We start from the raw sequence: 23534 nt of genomic DNA, 5'->3' as shown, positions 1-23534 counted from the left end.
CATTAAATATTAAACTATATATATTTTTTTTTTGTAACACCAATATTAAACTATATATAAAGGGTAAAGTGAATCATTTCAAAGAAGGTTCGTTGAATTGATTTGTTCTTCTCGGGTAGTTTCTTGTCGGGTCAGTTTCAAACGTCATTCTTCCTAAAAAAACTTGTCGTTCTTTTAGCTTTCAGTCGACTCTGTTAAGTCTCTATCAAAACTATTATTTTTTCTTCTTAACTTCAAAATATTCTTTTTTTTTGCTAACCGATTATCCTGACCCCACCGAAGTGGTCCAGACTAGAAACCGAAGTGAACATGAACGCTGCCAGGGCATCACCATGTGGCTCACCGTATAACGGTCTTCGGTCTCGGATGCTGCAGCCCATATGTAAATTCCGCAGTGGTCAAGACTCGAACCCAGAGGCGGGCACTCCAGCTGGAGCTCCTATACCACTAGACCAAAGCAACTTGGTTAACTTCAAAATATTCTTGGAGGCGTTATAAGCTTTATGGTATTGTTTCATAGTCTTTGTCATGATAGTCATTACTCAGAGTACATAACAATAACCATTTATTGAAATTGATATAGTCTGATCGATGAGAAGTCCATTTCTCAATTGCTATCCTCTTTTGGGGTGGCTAATTAAAAAAACTCTGTAGATTGTTGATTTTGACATTTTCATACTAATTGAACTTTTAATTCATTATGATTTTGAGTATATTCCATTTTCTAGCTTTGAAATGAGATTAAAACCAAAGATGAAATGGAGTAAGTGGGCGTGAGGAAGAGTCGTGAGTCTAAATGAAACAATATAGGGATCCCGAACAATATATGAAACTGTCTTTCTTTCTTGGAATGTACCTTTCTCCTTCGCAATTTTTGTTACTAAGCCACATTCTTTATATATAAGCTTTGAAAATATATATGTACAGTGTGTAAGTAATAATTTATTTTGATTAAGTATTTAATTTTGGACGTTGTATTGGTAAATCTTAAACATGTAGTCATATAGCCTCATAAGTACAATTAAAGATACGTATAACTTTCCACTTATAAGGTTATTTTAAGTTAATTTATCCAAAAATCTGTGCTGAATTTTGAATATTAGTTTTGAGTTTCACTCTAAGCTATCTAACATTACTATTTTTTTTTTTATAAAAATACGTTGAGTAATACGATTATCAACCAGTACTGTTATCAACTAGCGAATCATAATATACACTACTGTTTTCACAATATACTATACAATCTCCAATAATTTATTAGACCATCATATGGTACTCATTTGAACAACGAATTTGGGAGTTTCTTTTTGTTTTGGATTTTGTAAAAGGAAGGTCATGATTGTTTTTGAAAAAGTAGGACATCACAACAAAAGATGAGCTAGCAACATCATTACTTTTAACTCATATAATTGTTTTTTGTTTGATTGTGCATTCTCCATTGCCCTTGGGTTCAATTCACCTTGATTTATAATTTTGCCATATTGATGGATGAATTGTGTATCCTAATACAAGGTTTCGCACTTTTCAAGCGCGGATCAAAATCTAGGTGATGATTGTTTCCATTAGTTTCTGGTTTTAGTTTTTGGTTTTTAGATTTTAGTTTTAGATTTTGGTTTTTGGTTTTTAAATTTTAGATTTTGGTTTTTGATTTTCAGTTTTTGGTTTTGGTTTTTGGTTTTTAGATTTTGGTTTTGCTGTATTCTTAGTTTTTTTATAAAATAAGCAATACATTGTTTTAAAATAATAATTTTTAAAAAATTACCATTAAAATTTATCAAAATATAGTGGCTGTTATTTAAAATAAAAACATTACCATGTTTTAAATTATTTTATTTTTAAGTGTTATACTTAAATATAATTAATAAAATATCTATAAATTATTAAAATTAAAATATTTTAAAATTTTAAAACTATTTATAAATTTTATTACATAAAATACTTTTCGTTTTTTAGAACTTGAATGGCTATTTTTCAAATTAATATAATATATTGTATTAATAAAATATTTTAAATTTATAACTTTTAGTTGTTGTTTAGTATGTATAATAAAATTATTCAATAATTTATTTATAGATATTAATAAGTAATTGGTTACAACTAATACTAAAATTACCTATATTATCTATATTTATTTACATATATGAAACACATAAATTATTTTACATTAATGTTAAATGATAAAAAAAAATTGTATGGGAATTTTATCTTTATGAAAACATTATTTACTTAATTATTAATTAATTAAAATATAGTATTTTATACAAAATAAACAAAATTCGTTTTTGTATTGAAAACCTACAAAAGTTGGTTTTTAGTTTTTCTTCACAAATTGGTTGAAATTTTGAAAAACTAGTTTCCCTAAATTTTAGGGAATTTATTTGTTAAAAAACTTGATTGGCAAGTGAAATAGTTTTTACAAAAATAAAAACTAAAAGCTAAAAACTTGATTGGATAAAAACTGGTTTTTACAAAAACAAAAACCAAAAATTAAAACAAAAACTACAAACAATCAACCTCCTAGTTGTCTTTTGAAAGATTAGTTATGCTTCAATCGTGGTATCTACATTATAATAAAAACATGTGAACAAGGTTTTGTTAAAGTTTCTTTAGTTTAGTAGTTTAACTAAAAATTTATGAAGTTCAAGGTTTCAAGTCTCGGAAAAAAAAAATACAGAATAATAAAAAATGCTTATAATTTTTTTAAATAGTTGTGTATATATAATTTTTAGGCAAAAAGTTTTTAAAGACTGACGAGAATTGTCATAAGACAAATATAATTGTTGATTGTAAGTCATGTTTGAAATATTTCGTCTAGTTTGTAAATACATAGTAAAGCTTCCCTCTCTCGTCAATAACATAAATGCCACTTTCTTTGTCGTTGTAAACGGCGTTTCTTGAATTTTTCGTTGCTCGCCACATGAGTTCTCTCTCCGTCATGTAATGCATCACGTTCTCCGGTTCCACCACAGAACGATTCTTCTGCCATTCATCATCATCAGGAGCAAACCGCTTCTTTTACTAAAATGATTTTTTCTAGCTGTGTCGGCGAAGATGAAGAAAGAGTTGGGGACTAAAAGAAACGTTTCTTATGTGGAAGTTGAGTCTGAATACAAAAAGAATTAATGCTGGGGGCCTGGGGCTAAGGACAAGTAGTGTCACATATCTGTTATCCATTTTTGTAACTTTCATATTACGTTTTTCTTGAAATTTCAACAAAAAAAAAGTAAAATATATTTGTTTTCTTGTAGCATCTGCTCATCATGGTTCTGTTTCAACTTTCAAGCAAATAGAAACAAACAGAGGAACGTGTTTGGGAGACAATATAACCTTAAGCATATCAAAACGATTAACCATCGAGAAATGTTCGGGTTACAAAACATCATTCTACATAATCTAAGGAGGAAAGAGAAGCTCACATTGACAGATTACTGGAACTGATGATAACGGTATCTTCAGTAGAATGAGATGCTATAGACAAGCTTCCGCCTTTGCTGCTTTTCAAAGCCAGCAACAATGTCATCGATTGTATCTTCCCATGTTTCATTCCCTTCAATCTAAACCCACAAAGAATAATAATATTACATAAGAACTGGTATCACACCCAATATTAGATGTTTTATCAAAAGCTGCCACTGCATGAGTGATGCAAAAAAAAAAAGAACTAATGACTGATTGTGAACAAACAATCCAATAGGAACATTGACCTCTTGACAGAGTTCCAAGGCAAGACGGCCACCAATAGCTGCTTCCTCGTGGTTATCTTTAACCTCCAAGTTCATCACAAGTATGGTTTTCATCAGTGACTGTTCTCTGTTATTAAGATCTGCAGATTCGTAAATAACATAATATTAATCAATGAGATAAAAGATAATAACAACACACACAAAGACTGTTGAAACCACTTTCACACGACACCAAAACTCCATCAAACCATGATTGCATCAAGCAAAACGCAAACTAGGTTAAAATGGAAATGAGACTACCTTCAAGAACAGAATCAAAAACCTTTTCTTCAAAGGTCATGACAACATCAAACACACCATCAGCAGCATTATCTTGCCATCTCTGGGGAGCAAGCTTCACGTTAAGGTTCCTCTTAAGCATCTGCAAGATCCCATTCCTCTTGTAACTGAATAAACCGTCAAGGTTGTTTTACCAAAACCCCTCAAGCTTACAAAGACTCACAAAACTCAATAAATAAAACACAAAAGCATCTTCACAGATTATCACAGCAATTAGGGATTCGAAGCTTTAAGAAACAAAATCAAAGATAGGATACAGCTCAGGATCCTTGCGCCTGAGTTCATCGAACATCTGCTTGTACGGAGTTCCGAAGTCGTAGACGTTAGGCTCTCTTGCGGATGGTCCAGGTAGTTTCACGTGAGACCCTGTCCCGTACGAAGCCACGTCGAGTCCTTGCCTCTTGAGGAGGAAGTGAGCTTCCATGCTCCGGTTCTGATTCGAGGAGCAGACCATGGCGTACCGGAACCTCATGGCGAAGACGCCGCGATGAGCGAATCTGCGATTGGGTTCCCGGCGACTGATGGCGTTGGTGGCCGGAGCAGTTTACAAGTTGTCGATTTCAGAGATGATGTTATGTGAATGAATTAGATTGGGCCTGGGCCGGGCTTTTTAAACACGTCCATTAACGTTATTTTGGTTAGCTCAGTCGTCCAAAATCGTACCGAATTGATTCGGACGAAAATTATGTTCGGTTTGGTTTAACAATTGTTGAATTTTTTTTGGAAATTCTAGTGAGCTAAACCGAATTTTCCCAAGTTCGATTCAGTTATTGTTTAAAATTTTGGGTAATTTGATACATATATATTTACAAGCAAACAAAATTCATATATATATATATATATACATTTGTATTATTGTTAAAAATCGAATAAATAACTATGAACTAATAAGTATTGTAATATGATTATGTACGTATGTGCGAACGGGAGCGGAAAAACACCTAAGTTTTTATAAAATATAAAAGCCAAACAACAGATTACCGAACTAAACCAAATTCTTAACCAAACTTGAATCGAAAAACAAAAGAAACCGGTTGGGTTTGGCGAGTTCGGTAACTTCGGTTGATTTCCGCAGGCAGTGTGTTAGGACTTGAAAGTCGGAAGAATATTGTCACGGAACTAAAGTGAAAGAATCAAAGAACATATAATTTTCTCCGGGGGCCTGAACAAAGTATTAAATGATACCTTAAACTTAAAAAAAACACAACTAATTACTTCTTTGGTCTACAAATCATCTCAAACTTGTCTCCGACCTTACATTCGAACCCAAAAACCTGTCTCTACGAATGTAGACCAAGTGATTATATCAATGAGCTTTCACTGTCGGAGAATCTGTTGGAGCTGAAGGACTTGATTTCTCTGTTCAGGTGGCAGCAAGTTGATCTGCTCTGGCGTCAGACTCATCACCTGTTGAAGCAATGCCTTCTCCATATCTGCAGATATCTGCACAAAGAAGAAAAACACACAATATTCATCAACAACATGAACACAAGCCTCTTTGCTCTGTGATCAGCAAAAGTAATTTAGAACTCCGGCTAATGACGCAACTACAGCGTCTAGTGGAAAAGGAATGTCAAAATGACAGAACCACACAATCATGGACATGATATATTATCGGATCAATGGCTGGGTCTTTCAGTTGCAATATGAGAAGGTCAATTACCGGTGCAGGGCGAGGTGGTGGTCCGCCTCCAGGCCCAACTTGGCTTGGTGGAGGAGCCGGTCCTAATCCTGGGAGATGTGTAATGTTTGAGCTCTCTGGTTGGCTAGCCATCCAAGGACCTCTCTCTGCAGCCATCGGACCTCCCAATTGGTTATTATTGTAGTCCCCACGAAATTGTCCTCCACCCTGAAACAAAAGACAAGCAGTAGATTCAAAAGCATAACTAAAACCTGCACAATTTTTATTTAGGTTAGAAACTAGATGACGATGAACAAAGATGAGAAGAATTATTTATGGAGATTTCCCATATCTGATTAAGAACAATGAAAAAATCTCGGAAAGAATACTTATTAAAGGGTGAATCCTACTCACTGAAGGAGTACAAAGATAATTGCATAATCAATCTGCAAAAACCACCAAACATACATACTGCCTAAAGGTATAAGACAGTAAGAGTACAAAGTACCTGATATGGTGGCTGACTAGGCAGATGTGGCTGTCCCTGCGGGAACTGCGGTCCACCAGAAGCCGGGGGTCTGTTGCCTGACTATGAATTGGTTCAAATAAACAAGCTTTAGTCAGTCACAAACATGACTCACAATGGTCAAAAACAAAAGAAAAAGGATAATAGCTACTCAATAAAACTCACATGAAACATGGGTTGAGAATGATGCTGAGGAGGTGCACCATGGTGCTGAAACCCAGCGTTGGGACCAGTCTGGGATGGCCCAAACTGATGATGATACGGTCTAGCCTGTTGCTGAGCTAAATGAGAACTCTTAACAGAGTGCATCGGTTGTTGTTGTTGTTGCAACTGAGTCGAGGAGGCTGGTATATCAAGATGATGAAACTGAGGTTGTTGGGATGTTGGATGATGGGGAGCTAGAGGAGGTGCGTTTTGAACTTGAGGATGAGACAAGGAAGTGGCAGCAGGATTCAGATGTCCCTGACGCTGGGAATGCGAGAAACGAGGCTGTGATGGAGCATTACTGGTTGCAGAGACAGAAGGTGGAGGAGGAGGCATAGGCATAGACATTGATTGTTGTTGTTGCATTGGATGTTTCCTAATAGGTGCTTGTGGTTGCATTGTAGCTGCTGGCTCTCCGCCTTGAACAGATGAAACAGGAGCTTGAACGTTTGGCTTTGCCAGGATCGATTGACGAGACTGTTGAGGCTGTGGAGCGACTAGAGGATCCACTTTTGGAACCTAGATGAACAGAGTTGTTAATGGTAAATGGCATGAAAATGAATGACTTAAGCAAGTTTTTCTCTGAAGGGATTCAAGCTGATACCACCTGAGGAGGCTGAACCATTCCAAGCATGATCTGTGCCTAACATTCACCAACATATAACATCATATACAACATGTCACATAGTTATCAACACATTCTTCATGTCACAAAATCACAAATCCTAATTTTTTTTAAACCTAACAATTTAACCAAACCAGTCCAATCAAGTAAGAAGCTCACCTGGAAAAGAGCCTTGGTCAAAAGAGGGTTCCGAATCAGAATCTCTCTCGCTTGCTCGTGGTTTTGATCGATCAGCGTCTGCGTCATCAGATTCAATCAATCACAAAACAAGATTCGAGAAAGTGTTGTAGTCGATAATCGACGAGTAGAGAATAGAGAGAAGACAACCTTCATCTGAGACATGATATCGTAGAGCTGGCTTTTGGTCATTCCGGCGAGGTTCTCCGGTACACCGCCCTCTCCGCCGATTTGCTTGCCCGCCATTGTTGGTAAGTCGCAGCCGTGACAACTTGAGTTTTACCCGGTGCGCTTTAACACGCGAAACAACAACAGTTCAGTACGTGAAAATAAATCTGGGCCTCGCACGTTATGGGCTTATATCGATTTTTTTTACTCCCTTAGAATCGGCCCATGAATCCTTCCTTTGTAGGTGTTATTAGATATTGTTGTAATTTACAGGAATTGAAAACCGAATCACATGTTTCATTCTTCAGATATAATTTATAAGTTACGTTTGATAATAAAACAAAAATATAATAAACTGAAGAAAAGAAAAAAACAAAAATATAATAAATTAATTTTGTTTTTGATAACTGTGGTGTGATTCCAAAAGCTTTATAAGCAAACTAGTTACTAAATTTACAAAATCCACATTCTTTTACTACTTAAGACGGATGGTTAGACTCGAACTTAAGCGACGAAACTCTTAGGTCCTTTTATCACAAGAACTAGAGATTCCAGTTATAATAAATTAAAATATAACATTGAATACATGAACCAATATAATGAGACTTCAATTTATTTATTTAATTTTTGATTATTAAATAATTTAATTATAAATTTTAGTTCTGAGAATCATGTGTGATTGGTGAAAGTACGCAACATCGCTTAATTTTTATTCTTCAATTATATCACCGCATGCATGAATTACAAGTACGTAGTATACCCTGAAAAATGTGATCAGCTATTTTTCTTTGGTTTACAAAAAAAAAACCTGTCAAATAATAAGATGTATGTATTTACAATATTTGATACGTAAATCACATAACATATTGGTATAGTTTGTAGTCCCAGTCGAAGCCATATATATTAAAGGAAAATGAAAAAATGTACGTAAGGTTTTCCGAACCAAAAAAGAGTGGGTATATGCAGTGTTGCGTGTAAGGATGTCAGCTACGGCTAGGGGTAAAAGCGTCAATTACGCCCACCGTTTAGAAGACTTTGACAAACTAGAAGCGTTGCTTGTCTTCTTGCTGCCTAGAAAACATATCAGATCAAACAAAAGTTCGTGCAAATAATCTCATAATTAAAAACCTAATACACAAAAATTAATACTTATGTATAGGTTCTCAGTTTGGCTTACTTGATGACGTCAAGCCCGATGCAACCTTAGAAACTGTCGATGTTGTTCTTGTAGCTACTTTCCGAAGCTTATCAAGTGGTCGTGTTACAACCGAGGACCTTGAAGGCGTTGACTTCCCTCTGTAATTTCATCCACCATTACAGCGTTAGGTAAAGAAGTCTTGAAAACCACAACAACATTATAAGTTTGAGTCTTAACCTGTCTGAAATCCTGGGTGGTCTTTTAGCAACATCAGGTGATCCTTGAGTTCCGTTAGAGGCAGCATCAGATGTCACTTCGCTCAATCTCTCCTCAGACTCTGCTTCGACGGAGGAAGCTAAACTCTCGCCGTCAGTAACGGCGTGTCTTGACTGTGATGAATATTCTCCTGTTTCTGAGTTTATGTCATCGGTTTGTCCTAAGCTCTTTATCTTCACCATTGTTTTCTGAGGTCTATGAGGATGATGAATGTCTTTTACCGAATGAAGCCTCTCTATCTCTTCATCTTTCCTTGCTATTGTGTCCTTAAGGGATGCTAACTGTTGTAAACAAAACAAATGATTCATGTAAATGTAATTGCTTATGGTACGCACAGCCGGTTCTAAGCATAGGCAAGCGAAAATTGGCTTATGACTTTTAAATTTTTTAGCCGTAGTGTCTATAATGATATGCCCCAATTTTTTTTTTTATAATTAAAATTTAACTAATTTTGTTTTTGTTTACATTCTCCAAATTTCAAGACCGGCTCATGGTAAGAAAGATGTAAGTCTCGAACTTACCTGTTCCATTAAGTCTCGAACATCTTTACCATCTTTACTGCTCTTTGCAGCACCAAGTTCAACTCCAGAGACACGTTCTGCGAATTTTAAGGTACTCATAGACTCTGAATATGAAATAGCATCAGGATTGAGTTGCACAAACATTAGGGTCTTTGCTTGTCCTCCTATACTCCAACATCACAAAGTATTTGTTTATGATTAGATCAGTTAAACTGAGAAACTAAAACATCAATTTAAATAAGTAACTAACCAAGAGAGCTTTGGAGTAGTTGTGTTAGCTTGCTGTTTCTGTAAGGTATATGGGAACTCTTTGAAGCAAGAGAGAATATCACATCTCCAAGAGATGAGAGAGATTTGTTTATATGTTGTGCTTCTCTAAGTCTGTCTCCTTTAACTTCAGATCGATCTACTCTCTCACTTCCAGCCAGATCCACCAAATGAAGATTTCCATATAGCACAGAACCGGTCTTCATATCTTTACCACGGACATGAACAGTGACAATGCTGCATAAGAAACCATATACTACAGTGTTAAGGACCTGTTGAAAAACATATGTTTTGTTTCATGGGGATCAAGATGAAGTAAGAACCTGTGAGAGCGACTACTTCGTTCATTCATGGCAGTAGCACCAACGGAACGATTCTGTAGTCCAATGTCCATCAATGTAATCACATCTGAGGTTGATTTCACTGGATACATGCTTGCATCAGGTACAGCTAAACCATTTTGTGAAATTGTAGACAAGATCCCTAGTGTGTGCAAGGTCAAGGTAAACAAAAAAACAACAACTAATAATGAAAGAAAGAAAGAGAGTATAAGAACAAGAAGCTGAAACAAAAAGGATATTTCTTTTGAGAACTGTCATCAGAGAGCAAATCCAGCACTTGTTCATTGTATATCTCAACCATTTGCACCCCAACTTCATAGTTTATGTTTCCCTTTCTGGATTGAGATATTTTAAAGAGATCATTGAGTGCACGATAGTTAACTCCCCAATCCTCTTCACTTGCTCCATCTGGACCAGTCTGAAATAACAAGAACGAAGGTAACAAAAACACATTATTGGTACGAAACTCAAAAGATGACCAAAAGAATAACAATGAAGACATACATACCATTGTATAAGTTTTCCCTGATCCTGTTTGACCATATGCGAATATACAAACATTGAACCCATCAAGCACTGACCGAACCAGTGGTTTTATATCTGTAAAGACTTCAGCTGCAAGAATCCAACACAACACATGCACTTTGATTAAATACTTTGATGCTTCTAATGTAACATCCATAACATAAATGATGACAGAAAAAATAATTTTAGAGAAATAGAAAAGAATGACACCTTGAGTAGCAGCTGGACTATAAACTTTATTGAACCTAAACTTGCGAAGACCATCTTTCCCGGGTTTAGTGGGATTGGTAACTACCAATTCTCCATCCTCACCAACGTACTCGACCACGGTGTTTGGTGCACCTTGTCCAGGAAGGAACGGCCTCACCCGGCAAAACACTCTGATGTTTCCTGCAAGTCACAAGTATACAACTTATATAGGCTGCATATTTGAAAATTTACATATCCAAAACAAATGTTAAAGAGAAAGATTTTAACTAGATCTTCTTAATACCTTTAAGCTCCTGAAGCTCATTGAAAAGCTTCCGGTTTTCAGTTAGGACAGCATGATAGTTTTCGGCAGCATTACTAAGTTCAATTAGTTTAATTCCTGAAGAAACAAATATTGATTGATAAAGATTACAAAAAACTACAAGGTCATAAAAAACCCAGCATCTATTAGAACATTCCCTCACCTAATTGGCTGAACTGTTCTGTATAGTTTTCCTGAACCTTTAGAATCTCTTGCTTGATGGAACTTGAGTAGAACCTCAACTCCTGAGATTCAGCATAATTAGCGAACTATATATAGAATACTATAAACATATATATACCTCTAGTGTCTGAGACTGGTAATCAATAAAGCTTTTATAGGAAACTTCTTTCTGACTCCAACTTTGTTGTTTGGACTCAGATATTTCATCCATTTCTTTGACTTTATTCTTCCAGTTTACAAGATTCCCTTCAAGCTCTTGAATCTTTCCTTCAAGACTTGTATTAAAACTTTTTGTTTCTTTCTCCATTTCTTGAAGCTCCTTTAACTTTTCCTCAAGAGCTTCTTTAGCAGTATGTGCATCTTTCCCCATCTTCTCGAGCTCGTTGACCCTTTCCTCAAGGGAATTTTTTGCAGTGTTTGTCTCTTTTCTCTCTTGCTCAAGTTCCTTCAGCCTGCTCTCAAGTCCTGTTGTAGCCAACATCGTTTGGCTTTGCATTTGCAAGCATTGTTGCTCATAGGCTTTCTTAGTTTTCTCTAGTTCTTTCCTTAATGCTGAAACTTCGAGGTTGAATTGATCATTTTCTTTTGATAGCTTGGCCATATCCTCCTCTTCGTTCTTCCATTGTTCTTCCCACTTTGTCTTTTCTGTCTATCTCATTTGAAAGTAAACTTCATGTCAGGCCAGTAAAACATAACATCTTGACTTAGAGTATAAAGTACTGACCATGGTTTGGCTTTCCATTTGCGTGCATTGTTGTTTATATTCTCGTTTAGTTGTCTCCAGCTCTTGCCTCAACGCAGAGATTTCAAGGTCGTATTGACAATTTTCTTTGAGCAGCTTAAGCATATCCTCTTCTCCGTTCTTCTTCTTTTCTTCCCAGGTTGACTTCTCTGTCTATCATACAGTGCACATCAAGTCAAAGACATGTAGAGATACTACTATTACTAAAGTATAATGTTACCTTAATTTGTCTAAGCTGTTGTGTAGCAATCTGTCATAGAATCAGTTCATCAGCAGAGGAGAGAATGTAACACATTATGTGGTAAGATATTAAGGAAACAGTCTCTTAGAGGCCAAACTGGTTAAAAAATGATACATACCTCACTATCTTTACCACTTCCTGATGCTAAGGCTTCTAGGACGTTGATCCTTGACTGGTACTTCTCCTCTCGAGTTTTGAAAATATTGTTTTGCTGCACCAGAACAAAAAAAATATATACTCAGCAAAACTAGAAACTGAAAACATATTCTTCTTCTTTTTTTTTTTTGAACAAACTGAAAACATATTCTTCAATAAAACAAAAACCATACCGTTCTTAGATGCTCAGCTTGAGTTGATATGCGTCTCTCAATCTCTTGCACAACTTTTCTCAAAAGGCATGCCACTCGCTGATCATTAGTTAGCTTTTGTCAAAAACTTTCCCAAGCGGTAAATCACAGTATGATCTTAATAGCTAGACTTCAAAATACCTGAGGGATTTCACCATTCTTTCTTTCAATACTTTCATCTAGAATCCCATTCACAACGCTTAGTAGTGACTGTGTTGGTGCATTCTGCATCAAACATAAGCCAAAGAACATTGTAAAAAGAGAATAAACTAATTGTATGGAAATGTTGGATGAGGTAGTAGAAGTACATCTAAGCTACTTGATTTCATCATTTCAGAAATCTTTGAAGCTTGAAGATCATAACGCCCTTGTTTCATTTGGAAAACCTCATGAAACTTGTGTCCACCATGATGCATTGATCCAGGGGATGATGGATCTACAAGGCTTTAAAGAATCAGTAAACAAGAAGATTATACATAGACAAACACAGGCAGACAATTAGTAAGTACAACACATGTACCAGAACAGGGGAGGGCTTGCTGGAATTTGGATTCTGCGAGAGTTTTGTGCCTTTCATCTCCAGATAATGGAGAAAATGGAGAGAAAGGACTACGAGGAGTCGTTGTATCTCTTTTCGAATCTGCAAGGTTTCTATGCCTTTCATCTCCGGAGTAGGGAGAAAATGGACTACGAGGAGTTGAATCTCCATAAGGGCTGCCTGATTGATCACGCATAGGATTCATTTATGCGTCGACGTGGTAAGCAAAACTTATGGAAACACTTGATAAACCCAAAACTGGATCATTCAACTCCTGAGACATGATTGATTCAACAAAAAAAAAAAAGACTTGATGATTTGATTATATAAATTATATCCATATAATATAATAAGAAAACACATAGAAGAGGTGATTAGAACAGGATCAAATGGCGCCAGAAAGCTAACAGGAGATAACCTTTTTGAGATAAACCCATAGCCGATGTGCGATTTAGGAAAAACCTAGCTAACCATTCAAAATAAATTGAACATATTTTCTTTTACAATTTGTAAATGTTTCATTACACTTTGTCCAGACTGATCATGGAAAAACCTAGCTAACCTTTTAGAAAGGCAGTAAGGATATGGAGAGACACCTAATAAGAACATGTTCAACTACTGGAAACTTCCGAGAATGCTAGCAAGAATAAAACATAACGTTTTGCAGACAAAATTACCAGGAGATAACCATGTTAGAGACAAACATAACCTTTTAGAATTGCAATAAAGATAGGAAGAGACAAAGCTAACGAGAACATAACATTTTACAAACAAAACTACCAGGAGATGGGGATATAGATGATCACTTTGGTGGAACAAAAGAGAGAGAAAAATCGCCAATGGAAGAAGTCAAAACATGGTTGATAATTAAAGTCGTGATCAGCAAAATAGGATCATGGCAACGAAGATACGAGGAGGATTAATGAAAGCGATCATTTGTCTGCTTACCTAGAAAAATCCAGGCGAAGTTTTCTGGTGAAAACTTCGGACGCACGCGTGGAGAAAGTCCAACCTGAGAGAAAACAATGAGACGTGATGGGAATGTTGGTTGATTTGATTAGTGGTAATAAAAACTAGATTAATTACTTTTTTGATAATTACAATTACAAACCAAAATTAAAGATTTTTTGTTGTTTTGTACTTTATTTAGGTTCGTGTACAGAGGGAGGGAGCGCGAACGTAGGGAAAAAGTTACAATTTTATGACAAATCTTGGCTAAAATTGGAGGAAAATCAATTATAAAGAATGTTAACAGAAATAGTAATATTTTATTTAACGGATAGTTTATATAATATGGTCTTGTGGAATGACGACCAAAGGACGCATTTAATATGTGTGTGTTTAGACACCATACCACGTCGAGTTCTGGCTAATATTTTATAACGTTCGGGTTGTAGCTCTAGTGTTTATATCTTCTATCTGCACAATATTAAAGACTACTGTATAATTAAAACCATAGATTAACAAACAAAATCGTGGCGACAAATATATTGATCTTATTGTTTCGAAACTGAGGTTGATTCCATATGGGCATATCACCATTCAGTTAGCAGTTTAATGTCATAAAACCCAATGATTCCACAGTCATATCACTGAAAAACATTTGAAGCGTCTGAACTACAACTTATTGTCAAAACAAAAGCAGCATCCTAGAGGATGGCTACACACATGTTCTGAAGGACTTGCATAAAATATTGACTCGCAAATGCATAAATACATGCAATGGGGGCTCATATATACAGACCCTCTTATTATTACAACATTTATAAATTTTACAAAGAAAGCGGGAGGCACTTATATTCTTGGCAAATCATAGCATACCTTGTTCATATCCGGAGTTATTAACCGGCTTCTTCACTTTTGGAAGTAAAAGTGTCTCTATTTCTGATGCAAGAGGTCCTGGTTCGCTAGGAGAAAACAAGATGAATTAGTTAATAAACGAGAGAGAGTAAGTAAACATTTAATTTAAATATTTTAAACCCGAAAAATCAAGTTAGATTAGTACAATTGTCCTTTTTTACGTCTCTGTTCGTCGTTCCATAAGGCACTTGCTAATTTCATCACATAAGAAACTCTCGAACGAGGAAGTGCAAGACCATGGCATCTCCCTACACCTTTAGGATAAAACTGTGTAGGGAGGAGCACCATCACCCGGAGGCAGAACAGTTGGTACGGCTCTTTTACTATTCAGATAAAGTGGAGGTGGTGGAACTCTTCCATATAGAGGAGGAGGAGGATCAGTCCCACCGCTTCCATGCTTCGGAGGAAGGTGAGGTGGTGACAGTGAGACTCCTCTTCCACGCATCGGCAGGGGTGGAGGTGGAGGTGGTGATGTGCCACACATTTTGTGTACAAGATGTCAAGAACTGTCGGAACAACAACTTGGGATCACGAACTTACCAAAACATACGATTGAGATGACCAAAACAGAATCAAAAGATGATTCTTGATTGCTCTGATCTTCACCAGTTTGGATGAACGATCTTCCTATAAACTAGAGAATAGGATGAAAATTTTCCCAAAAGTACAAGAGAGAACCTCAAGTCACAGAGACTTCTGAAAAAACGCAGTTAACTTTGGAGAAAAAGACTGTTTGTTCATGATTCGAAGTTCGAACAGACTCCTGTTTCTTTCATTTTTTAAAAGATTTTCGTTTACCAGAAACTTCAATAAATAATAAACAAATGTGGTTGCGTTTGTTTTGAAACAACGTGTGTGTCTTGATGATATGTTGGAAAATATATCATCAAGACACTTAAGAGTGGAGTAGGCGGAAGCACCTCATATGCAATGAGATTAGTCGCTATAATCCTAGCATCTTATGTCTTCAGGCAAGTTCCGAGGTTTATTCTATCTTGGTTACAGTATTAGTATTACAACAAGCTATTTTTGTCTCTTATTGAATGCTTGCTTGGTTATGTTATGGTTCATTTGAGGATTACTATCAAGGTTAAAATGGCTTCTTTTTATTAATGAAGAAACAGGGTAACGGACTAGAGCTACACTATGCTGACGAACTTCTTTTAATTCTAGTTATATCTAACTGTGTATGTGTGTAGAAGGAGACGTTTGTCTGGCTCCATTATCATCTTTTTTTCATTCAATCTCACTGCAGGAAGTTGATCACTTTGATGATCTAGATGGTCTTCTTAGGAATAGGGGATTTCGAGGTGTTCACAAGGTATGTATGAGTCAAAACGACATAATGTTGTCTACAGTTCGGTGCTAATTTTTGAATTTCTAAAAGTTATGGGTTTTTTTTTCTAGCCAAGAAGAAAGTGATAGTTTTTCTATATTCTTGAAAGAGAAACTGTAAGTTCATACATATTTCCATTTGGGTTTATTTTGTGTGTGGTTGGAACTTGGAAGTTAGGAATCTAGCCATTTGAACTGTTGAGAGGGAACACCCTCCCTCTGGTAAAGTGTGCAGAAGTTGGAGTGAACTCTATTTATTCTCCTTTTTTTTTTCATTCTGGACAGTTGGATATAGAACTCCATGATCGCAGGCAAATTTCTGGTCAGTCTGAACTTGATACAAAGGAGAGGTCATTTAGAAACCATTATGCATTTAAGTAATTAGAAATTCGTCAAAATGCTTGGTTGCTCTGATTGCCTTTTCTGTTTATCTGATGAACTGATAAGATCACTTATTTCTCTCCTTTGGCTCCTGTTATATTTAGTCCCAAGTAAATAAATTTCCCGTTTTTCAGTGCATCACAAACCAATGAATAGAGCCAAGAAGAACTACAGCTTGCAATTGGTGGTCAAGCAACTACTCATGTCCAACATTAACTAAAGCTTAAAACAGTGCATATACTGAAGTTCCTGTGCGTATTCGTTTCTTGTTCTCTACTTCTTGAGGTATTTGATTTACGAATAAGTCTTTTCAATCTGGAAACTTGGCTGGATGAATGGAAAATATTGGAAATTTGCCTGACAGGAAAACTAAATTAAATCTTCCGTACCTGACAAATAGAAAAAAAACAAACAAAGGAACATAAACAGTTTCTTTTTAATTTTTGATTACTAATACACACACGCTTTTATTGGTAAGTACTAAGTACCAAACTCAACACCTTTACCAAATGTTCTGCTTTTTTTAAGTTAATATACCAAACGCTTATATGTTTCAGGACGTGTACCTATCAGAAGCTATGACCCATTTTCCTACAATAAGTAACCGATGTAAGAGACGTTACGTAAAAAGTTTTTCGATCAGTTCATTCCCAATTAAGCTCATTTCCAGTGTCATCTGATGCTAGATTAAGTGAAAGACCACACGGTACTCTCAAATAGAGTCGTAAGCATTTTCTCCATGTGTATGAGCAACATTGGGTAAACGCATCTATTTAAATCACTCTCTGTGTTCTCTTTGGCTTCATCAACATTCCGACAAGAAAAAAAAGAGAAAAACATCGTTATGACAGTCAACACAGAAAACATCATTCCGACAAGAACGCATGTCTTGATCTTCCCATTTCCGGCACAAGGTCACATGATTCCCCTCTTCGACCTCACCCACCGTCTCGCTCTCCGCGGCGGCTCCGCCTTAAAAATCACCGTCTTAGTCACTCCAAAGAACCTTCCTTTCCTCTCTCCTCTCCTCTCCGCCGGTCTCAACATCGAAGCTCTCACCCTCCCTTTCCCCTCTCACCCTTCCATCCCCTCCGGCGTCGAAAACGTCCAACACCTACCTCCTTCCGGCTTCCCCACCATGATCCACGCGCTCGGTGGTCTCCACGCGCCGCTTCTCTCGTGGATCGCTTCACACCCTTCTCCTCCCGTAGCCATCGTCTCTGACTTCTTCCTAGGATGGACTCAACACCTCGGGATCCCTCGCGTCGAGTTCTCTCCTTCCGCCGCCGTCACTTGCTGCATCCTCAACACTCTTTGGATCGAGATGCCAACCATTGGAGACGAAGATGAGATTCTCGAGTTTACCAAGATACCGAACTCTTGGAGATACCCTTGGTCTCAGATCTCTTCGATCTACCTAAGCTATGTTCATGAAGACAAAGCTTGGGAGTTCATAAGAGACTCGTTCAGAGACAACGCGGCGAGTTGGGGACTCGTCGTGAACTCTTTCGCCGACATGGAAAGTGTTTACCTCGAGCATCTTAAGAAAGAGATGGGCCATGATCGTGTATGGGCCGTAGGCCCAGTTCTTCCTGTGTCCCAGGGTGATCGTGGTGGTCGGACATCGGTTTCTGTCGATCACGTGATGTCGTGGCTAGACGCACGTGCGGATAACAACGTGGTTTACGTGTGCTTCGGAAGTCAAGTTCTGTTGAGTGGGGAGCAGACTCTCGCTCTCGCTTCTGCCCTTGAGAAAAGCGGCGTGCATTTCGTGTGGGCCGTCAAGGAGCCCGTGGAGAGAGATTCGTCACGTGGCAACATCCTGGATGGTTTTGAAGATCGTGTGGCTGGGAGGGGTCTGGTGATCAGAGGATGGGCCCCACAAGTGGCTGTCCTACAGCACAGAGCAGTTGGAGCGTTTCTAACGCATTGCGGTTGGAACTCAGTGGTGGAGGCAGTTGTAGCCGGCGTTCTGATGCTGACGTGGCCGATGCGAGCGGACCAGTACACAGACGCGACTCTGGTGGTTGACGAGTTGAAAGTGGGTGTGCGTGCCTGTGAAGGACCAGACACGGTGCCTGACCCGGATGAGTTAGCTAGAGTTTTTGTTGATTCCGTGGCCGGGAAGCAAACGGAGAGGATCCAAGCCATGAAGCTGAGGAAAGCAGCGTTGGATGCGATCCAAGAACGTGGAAGCTCGGTTAAGGATATAGATGGATTTATCGAGCATCTTGTTAGCTTAGGACTAAAGAAATGATCCAACCAGATATTGTATGCATGTGACTGCACTCTATTTAATTGTTGTAAGATGATAAGTGATAACGTCGGTGTTTCTGGAATTTCCGAATATAATTTCGATGTTTTAAAAATAGTTTTTAATTAGGCTTGGGCATTTGCAACTAAATCCTAGATTTAATTGAATTCGAACTGAAATACATGAATCCGTTTCTGGTCGAAGCTGTAGCGTAAAAAGGTATTTCACTATTTTGAGTATCGACTGAACCCGAACAAATATTCAAAAAATTTTAAATTGTAAAACAGTTGATTCAAATCTAAATAGGTATACAAAAACATGAAAACAAAAAAAATCAGATCCGAGTATTTCAGTTACTTAATTTCAGAGTTAATGAAATCCAACTATAAAATATTCGACGCTGTGTTACAAAATAAAAGTGTTACAAAAAAAAAATATTCGACGCTAAAATAGTTTTAACCTAATTTAAAATATTGTTAACAGAATACAAAAATGAGTTTAGGTTTAAAATGAGTCTTAAACAGAATTATAAAATGAAAAATGTATTTATATATTTATTTACAATATTCAATTTTAAAATTTAAATTTACAATATTTTTATAATTATTTTTCACTTGCAATCGTTCGTAACCAACCGTAAACGGTAGAGAAAATCAAATTTCAGATTAAAAATTTTAAAGCAGTTTGAAGTGACAGAGAGAAAACTAGCAGACCATATTATTACGGATCAAGAAAATTAGGTCAAGCCGTCGCACAAGAGAGAAAAGAAGAAGAAAACTCCATAATCGCCGATCTCTCTCTGTGGTTGGCGGTGTTTTTCACTGCTGCTACGTGAGGAAGAATTTTCTTTTTCTTATTTAGTTTAATCTAGATTTCGTATGGTTTAGGTGGTTTTGGGTGGAGTCTCCTTCTCGTTGGTTTATATCTCTCACCGCTTTCGACGATCCAGATCTATAGAATCATTTTTCTTATCAAGTCGAGGGCTGGTTTAGATTTGGATTGTGGTGTTTCTGTTTTTCTTCGATTGTTCACAGTTGTAGTCCATTCGTTTTACGCTTTGTTCTAGTTTATTGGATTTGTCGGTGTGAGGTGTACTTGTTGTGGAGGTTTTTTCTTGCTAAGAGGTAATCAGTTTTACCTCTGTAAATCGATATGTGTAGGACATGTAAATCTTTACCGGTGTTTTTTCCTTTAACATTTCAAGTTCGTGTGTTCTTGAACCCTAGGTGTGTGGTTTTAATTTGATTATGTCTCGGCTTCGGTTTTTGGTATTGATGTAAGTTTATCTTCGCACATGTTTGTACCGATGTTGCATCTATGTTGCGTCTGTGTTTGGCTTGGTGATGTACCCTTCAGGGTTATATTTGCCTAAGTCATTGGTTCTTTGGTTATCTTGGATCGTATGTTCTTTAAAAATGTTTGCGAGTTATGATTAGTCTATTAATTCTATCTTTAGTACATGTAGCTCTCTAATGTTTATTTATCGTATTATCATACTTCATTATTATTGTCTTCTTTTTTTGGAATATTACTTTCTGACCGAACTATTACAATTTTTTGTCAGTTTTCGTAATCTATTACGTGTTTCATTATAAAAAACTTAATAAAAATCTGAGTTAAAAAAAAAAGAAGGAAACTAGTAGACCATTAAAGAAGTGGATCAAAGTGAATTGGTTTGGTCGTGTCGGGTCAAGTATAACTGGACCCGGAAAAGAATGACGTTTGCTTATCTTCTTCGATTCTCTCATATTCCCTCCCTTCTCTCACACATCCACACAACAAAAAGAAATGACTCTCACCGTGAGCAGCGGTGGCGGAGTCTCTAGGCTCCACTCCATAGACCTCACCGATTCTTCCCGTACTCCCTTCTCCACCTTCAAACTCATAAACTTCCCTTACCCATCAAGAACCCGTCTCCACGTAGTCTCCGCCTCCAAAAAAGCCTCCTCACAAACCGGTCGGTTCGACAGCAAGAAGCGTCGAACCCTCGTCCCGACAACAACAACCAAGGAACAGCCGGAAGAAAGCAACAACGACGACGACACAGCACCGTCTCAGATCGAAATCGCCGACGACGAAGACAGGTTCGCGGTGAACACTCGCTTCAGAGGCGATCCCAAAGACGCGCCAAAGTTCTCGATAAAGGATCTTCCCGGGCTTGAACCTGATCCATTCGAAGGTCCTCAGTGGGATGGTTTAGGTTTCTTCGTTCAGTACTTATGGGCTTTCGGCATCGTTTTCGCGGTAAGTTTCAACCGTTTGATTCTCTGAGTTGATAATTTCGTTTAAAGCGGTTGTAACGTTTTAAATTTTTGATTACAGCTTGTCTCCGGCGGAATTGCGGCGGGGACGTATAACGAAGGTGCGACGGACTTCAAGGAGACGCCAGTTTATAAGGAGGCAATGGAGTCTCGTGACCTTCTTGATGAAGCAGAGGGTTCGAACTCGGAAGATGTGTTTGAGTCTAATCCGACAGAAGTCGCGCCTAGTTTGGAGTAGTTTCAGTTCAGTGTTTTGTTAAAGCTATAATTCGAAGTTGATCATGAGCTTCTTGTGTTCATATAATGTTACAGAATCAAAGCGAAAAAAAAAGCGATTATTAAATAAGAGTGTTGTGTTTTCTTGATTTCATTTCAAGAACTGTGAACGTTAAGAAACATAGCAAAAAAAATCTATAGTAAAATGTAATTAAGATGGTAGTTTCAGATGAGGAGAGATCCAGGTAGGATCGTTGCGAGTGCAGGGATGATTAGCTGAATCTCAGACTTGGAGCTGGAGGATCTCAGACCATAACCTAGCCCCATGAAGCTGGTGTGTCTTGATGCTACTTGAGCCACTGGGTTTGCTGATGAAGTAAAACGAGATCAGTGGCAATTCTTGTTGATATGTTATGCCTTTTATGTTTAGTTTAGGTGCAGATGGTGAAAACTTTGGATGGACAAAAGTAACGCCTGCAACAGAGTTGTTCTTTGCACCTGGTGAGACTTGAGAACCGGTTGAGCCAGAGTTGTTTTTTGTGAGGAAATATGTACCCGGGGAGGAGGAGCAAGAGGATGAATTGGCTGGAATGTTGCAAAGCTTGGCAGCTGTAGATCAAGAGACAGAGACAAGTTGGTTCATGGCTATAGATCTTGTTTAAGCCGTCACAACAAGGGTTAGCGGGGAGCTGGACAAGCCTTGCACGAATGGACCACACGGAGACAAGGAAAGAAGAATGGAGGCACATGTAGTAGCTGTGGTTCCTGGGACTTGAGCGAGAAGCAGTTGTAGAAAGACTGGAGACAAAGAGATTAAGAGAGTGATAAAGAGAATAGAAGAAGCCATTTTGCTTGGAGAATAAGTTTCTTTCTTCTTTTGTTGGAGAGAAAGTATTGGTTCTTTTGAGTATTAAAGGTCGGAATCAATTGGTTTGGTGTGAGTGTGAGACTGTGGAAATGTATTGTTATTGCTCAGATGATGTGTGTTACTCTTGTTGCAATACTTTATTTCTTCATGTTTTTGACTCTTTCAGTGTTTTCCACTTTATTCACAAATTATGCTTCTTGTTTCCAGTTGATCAAGCGGTAGACATCCTTGTTACGATAAAAATAAAACATTCAACAACCAAGTCGTTGTAGTATAGTGGTAAGTATTCCCGCCTGTCACGCGGGTGACCCGGGTTCGATCCCCGGCAACGGCGTTTCTTTTGTCCTTTTTGTTTTGTTTTCAGTCCATCAATTTTCAGGTTTGTAGTGTTCTAGTCCCTTTCTTCCTTATATTCACATCAGAAGCCCATATAAAAGTAAATTCCGACAAACACAACCCACTTCAAAGTTACTTCCGCTCCGGTCTTAAACCCTCCGGAGAATATCCGGTTGGAAACCTCTCCGCCTCTCGCATTCTATGAATATCCATGTAGGGTGGAGGTAAGTTCCCTTTCTCGCTCCCTAAAACCTCTCGCTCAAAGTCTTGATTGAGTAAGCAACTCATTGGATTGTTCTATAGTTATCTTGACTCACACGTAAACAATTTCTTCTCCTTGCACGGGTTTGAGTCTTTTTTCTTTTGTTGGTACTTGACAGGTAATCAGGTATGAAGTGCATGGAGCTTCTTATATCCAGAGGAATGCTCTTAAAAGCTGTGCCGCTTGTATAGTAGGTTGCTGATTCCCATTGTGTGTTATTATATGGCCAAGATGATAAGAACCTGGAGACAGTCAGAGGATTAGGTTTGTGATTCATATTAATCAGGCAAGTTTATGCATATATTTGACTAGAAAAACAACCTCTCTATGTGAACCTCTCGAATTTGCTTGGGCATTGTATATACTTTTTCCAAAATATTCACATGGTTAGGTTTTCAACTAGTACTATTTTTCTGTTATGTCATTAAAAAAAGTACTTCTCTTATAGCATATACTAATAAATTATAACACTATAACTAAGTACAATAGTTGCCACGACCAATTTAATTCGGTTGGTTGTTAAATAATTTAATCACAAGCGTTAAGCAAAAGGTTATCTCCAGAAACAAATGAACGGAAGAGAAAAGTTTCAATGTGCAACTAAAGGAATTTTTTTTTTTCTCAAATTGAAATTATATTGATCACATGGGCCTAGCCCACGGCCGAAACCCAAATTCACCAGCTTACAACCCACAAAACCCAAATAAGAGATGGGCATAAAAAAAAACGGCTGAAGCCCAAATAAGAAACATGGTCCAAGGCCCACAAACGCTACACCGGGCTTGCTC

At 37.5% G+C, this 23534-nt stretch overlaps 5 protein-coding genes, 1 long non-coding RNA gene, 1 other non-coding gene and 1 pseudogene across 8 annotated transcripts; 4 read left to right on the top strand and 4 right to left on the bottom strand.

Moving 5' to 3' along the window:
* Nucleotides 1-3207: 3207 nt before the first annotated feature.
* Nucleotides 3208-4599, bottom strand: LOC106430134 (RNA polymerase II subunit A C-terminal domain phosphatase SSU72). Its single transcript, XM_013870911.3, has 4 exons — nucleotides 4280-4599; nucleotides 3984-4129; nucleotides 3705-3823; nucleotides 3208-3554 (listed from the first exon to the last, which is right to left on the bottom strand). The coding sequence occupies exons 1-4, from the start codon at nucleotides 4492-4494 to the stop codon at nucleotides 3453-3455; spliced, it is 582 nt and encodes a 193-aa protein (XP_013726365.1). The 5' UTR covers nucleotides 4495-4599; the 3' UTR covers nucleotides 3208-3452.
* Nucleotides 4600-5152: 553 nt separating this feature from the next.
* LOC106430131 (cleavage stimulating factor 64-like) lies at nucleotides 5153-7497 on the bottom strand. Of its 2 annotated transcripts, none has more exons than XM_013870907.3 (7): nucleotides 7326-7497; nucleotides 7158-7235; nucleotides 6978-7016; nucleotides 6335-6892; nucleotides 6152-6232; nucleotides 5686-5871; nucleotides 5153-5465 (listed from the first exon to the last, which is right to left on the bottom strand). In XM_013870907.3, exons 1-7 carry the CDS (start codon nucleotides 7419-7421, stop codon nucleotides 5340-5342), a joined length of 1164 nt encoding a protein of 387 aa, XP_013726361.1. In that variant the 5' UTR covers nucleotides 7422-7497; the 3' UTR covers nucleotides 5153-5339. The 2 variants fall into 2 exon arrangements, with proteins under 2 accessions (XP_013726361.1, XP_013726362.1); XM_013870908.3 differs by having other exon boundaries at nucleotides 6981-7016.
* A 527-nt stretch (nucleotides 7498-8024) lies between these two features.
* On the bottom strand, nucleotides 8025-14075 carry LOC106430164 (kinesin-like protein KIN-14P). The gene is made up of 20 exons (XM_022688995.2): nucleotides 13922-14075; nucleotides 12956-13247; nucleotides 12744-12871; nucleotides 12577-12660; nucleotides 12418-12495; nucleotides 12207-12299; nucleotides 12068-12097; nucleotides 11830-12000; nucleotides 11224-11754; nucleotides 11086-11167; nucleotides 10905-11000; nucleotides 10622-10801; nucleotides 10395-10501; nucleotides 10126-10304; nucleotides 9869-10033; nucleotides 9529-9782; nucleotides 9279-9442; nucleotides 8719-9038; nucleotides 8521-8639; nucleotides 8025-8414 (listed from the first exon to the last, which is right to left on the bottom strand). Exons 2-20 carry the CDS (start codon nucleotides 13176-13178, stop codon nucleotides 8356-8358), a joined length of 3063 nt encoding a protein of 1020 aa, XP_022544716.1. The 5' UTR covers nucleotides 13179-13247; nucleotides 13922-14075; the 3' UTR covers nucleotides 8025-8355.
* Nucleotides 8498-9206, top strand: LOC125576252. The gene is made up of 2 exons (XR_007314679.1): nucleotides 8498-8669; nucleotides 8747-9206. It is a non-coding gene; the product is annotated as an uncharacterized LOC125576252 (long non-coding RNA).
* A 3128-nt stretch (nucleotides 14076-17203) lies between the features above and the next one.
* LOC106430142 (flavonol 3-O-glucosyltransferase UGT89B1) lies at nucleotides 17204-21434 on the top strand. The gene is made up of 2 exons (XM_048735796.1): nucleotides 17204-21047; nucleotides 21126-21434. Exon 1 carries the CDS (start codon nucleotides 17394-17396, stop codon nucleotides 18804-18806), a length of 1413 nt encoding a protein of 470 aa, XP_048591753.1. The 5' UTR covers nucleotides 17204-17393; the 3' UTR covers nucleotides 18807-21047; nucleotides 21126-21434.
* On the top strand, nucleotides 20592-21434 carry LOC106430185. The gene is made up of 2 exons (XM_013870956.3): nucleotides 20592-21047; nucleotides 21126-21434. The coding sequence occupies exons 1-2, from the start codon at nucleotides 20592-20594 to the stop codon at nucleotides 21300-21302; spliced, it is 633 nt and encodes a 210-aa protein (XP_013726410.1). The 3' UTR covers nucleotides 21303-21434.
* Nucleotides 21435-21505: 71 nt separating this feature from the next.
* Nucleotides 21506-23080, bottom strand: LOC111199270 (annotated as a pseudogene).
* TRNAD-GUC lies at nucleotides 22411-22482 on the top strand. The gene has a single exon. It is a non-coding gene; the product is annotated as a tRNA-Asp (tRNA).
* Nucleotides 23081-23534: the final 454 nt, after the last annotated feature.

This window comes from Brassica napus, chromosome A7, assembly GCF_020379485.1.
Source record: "Brassica napus cultivar Da-Ae chromosome A7, Da-Ae, whole genome shotgun sequence".
Classification (NCBI taxonomy): domain Eukaryota; kingdom Viridiplantae; phylum Streptophyta; class Magnoliopsida; order Brassicales; family Brassicaceae; genus Brassica; species Brassica napus.
The sequence above is the reverse complement of the archived record's forward strand: the minus strand, read 5'-3'. Positions and strand labels throughout refer to the sequence as shown.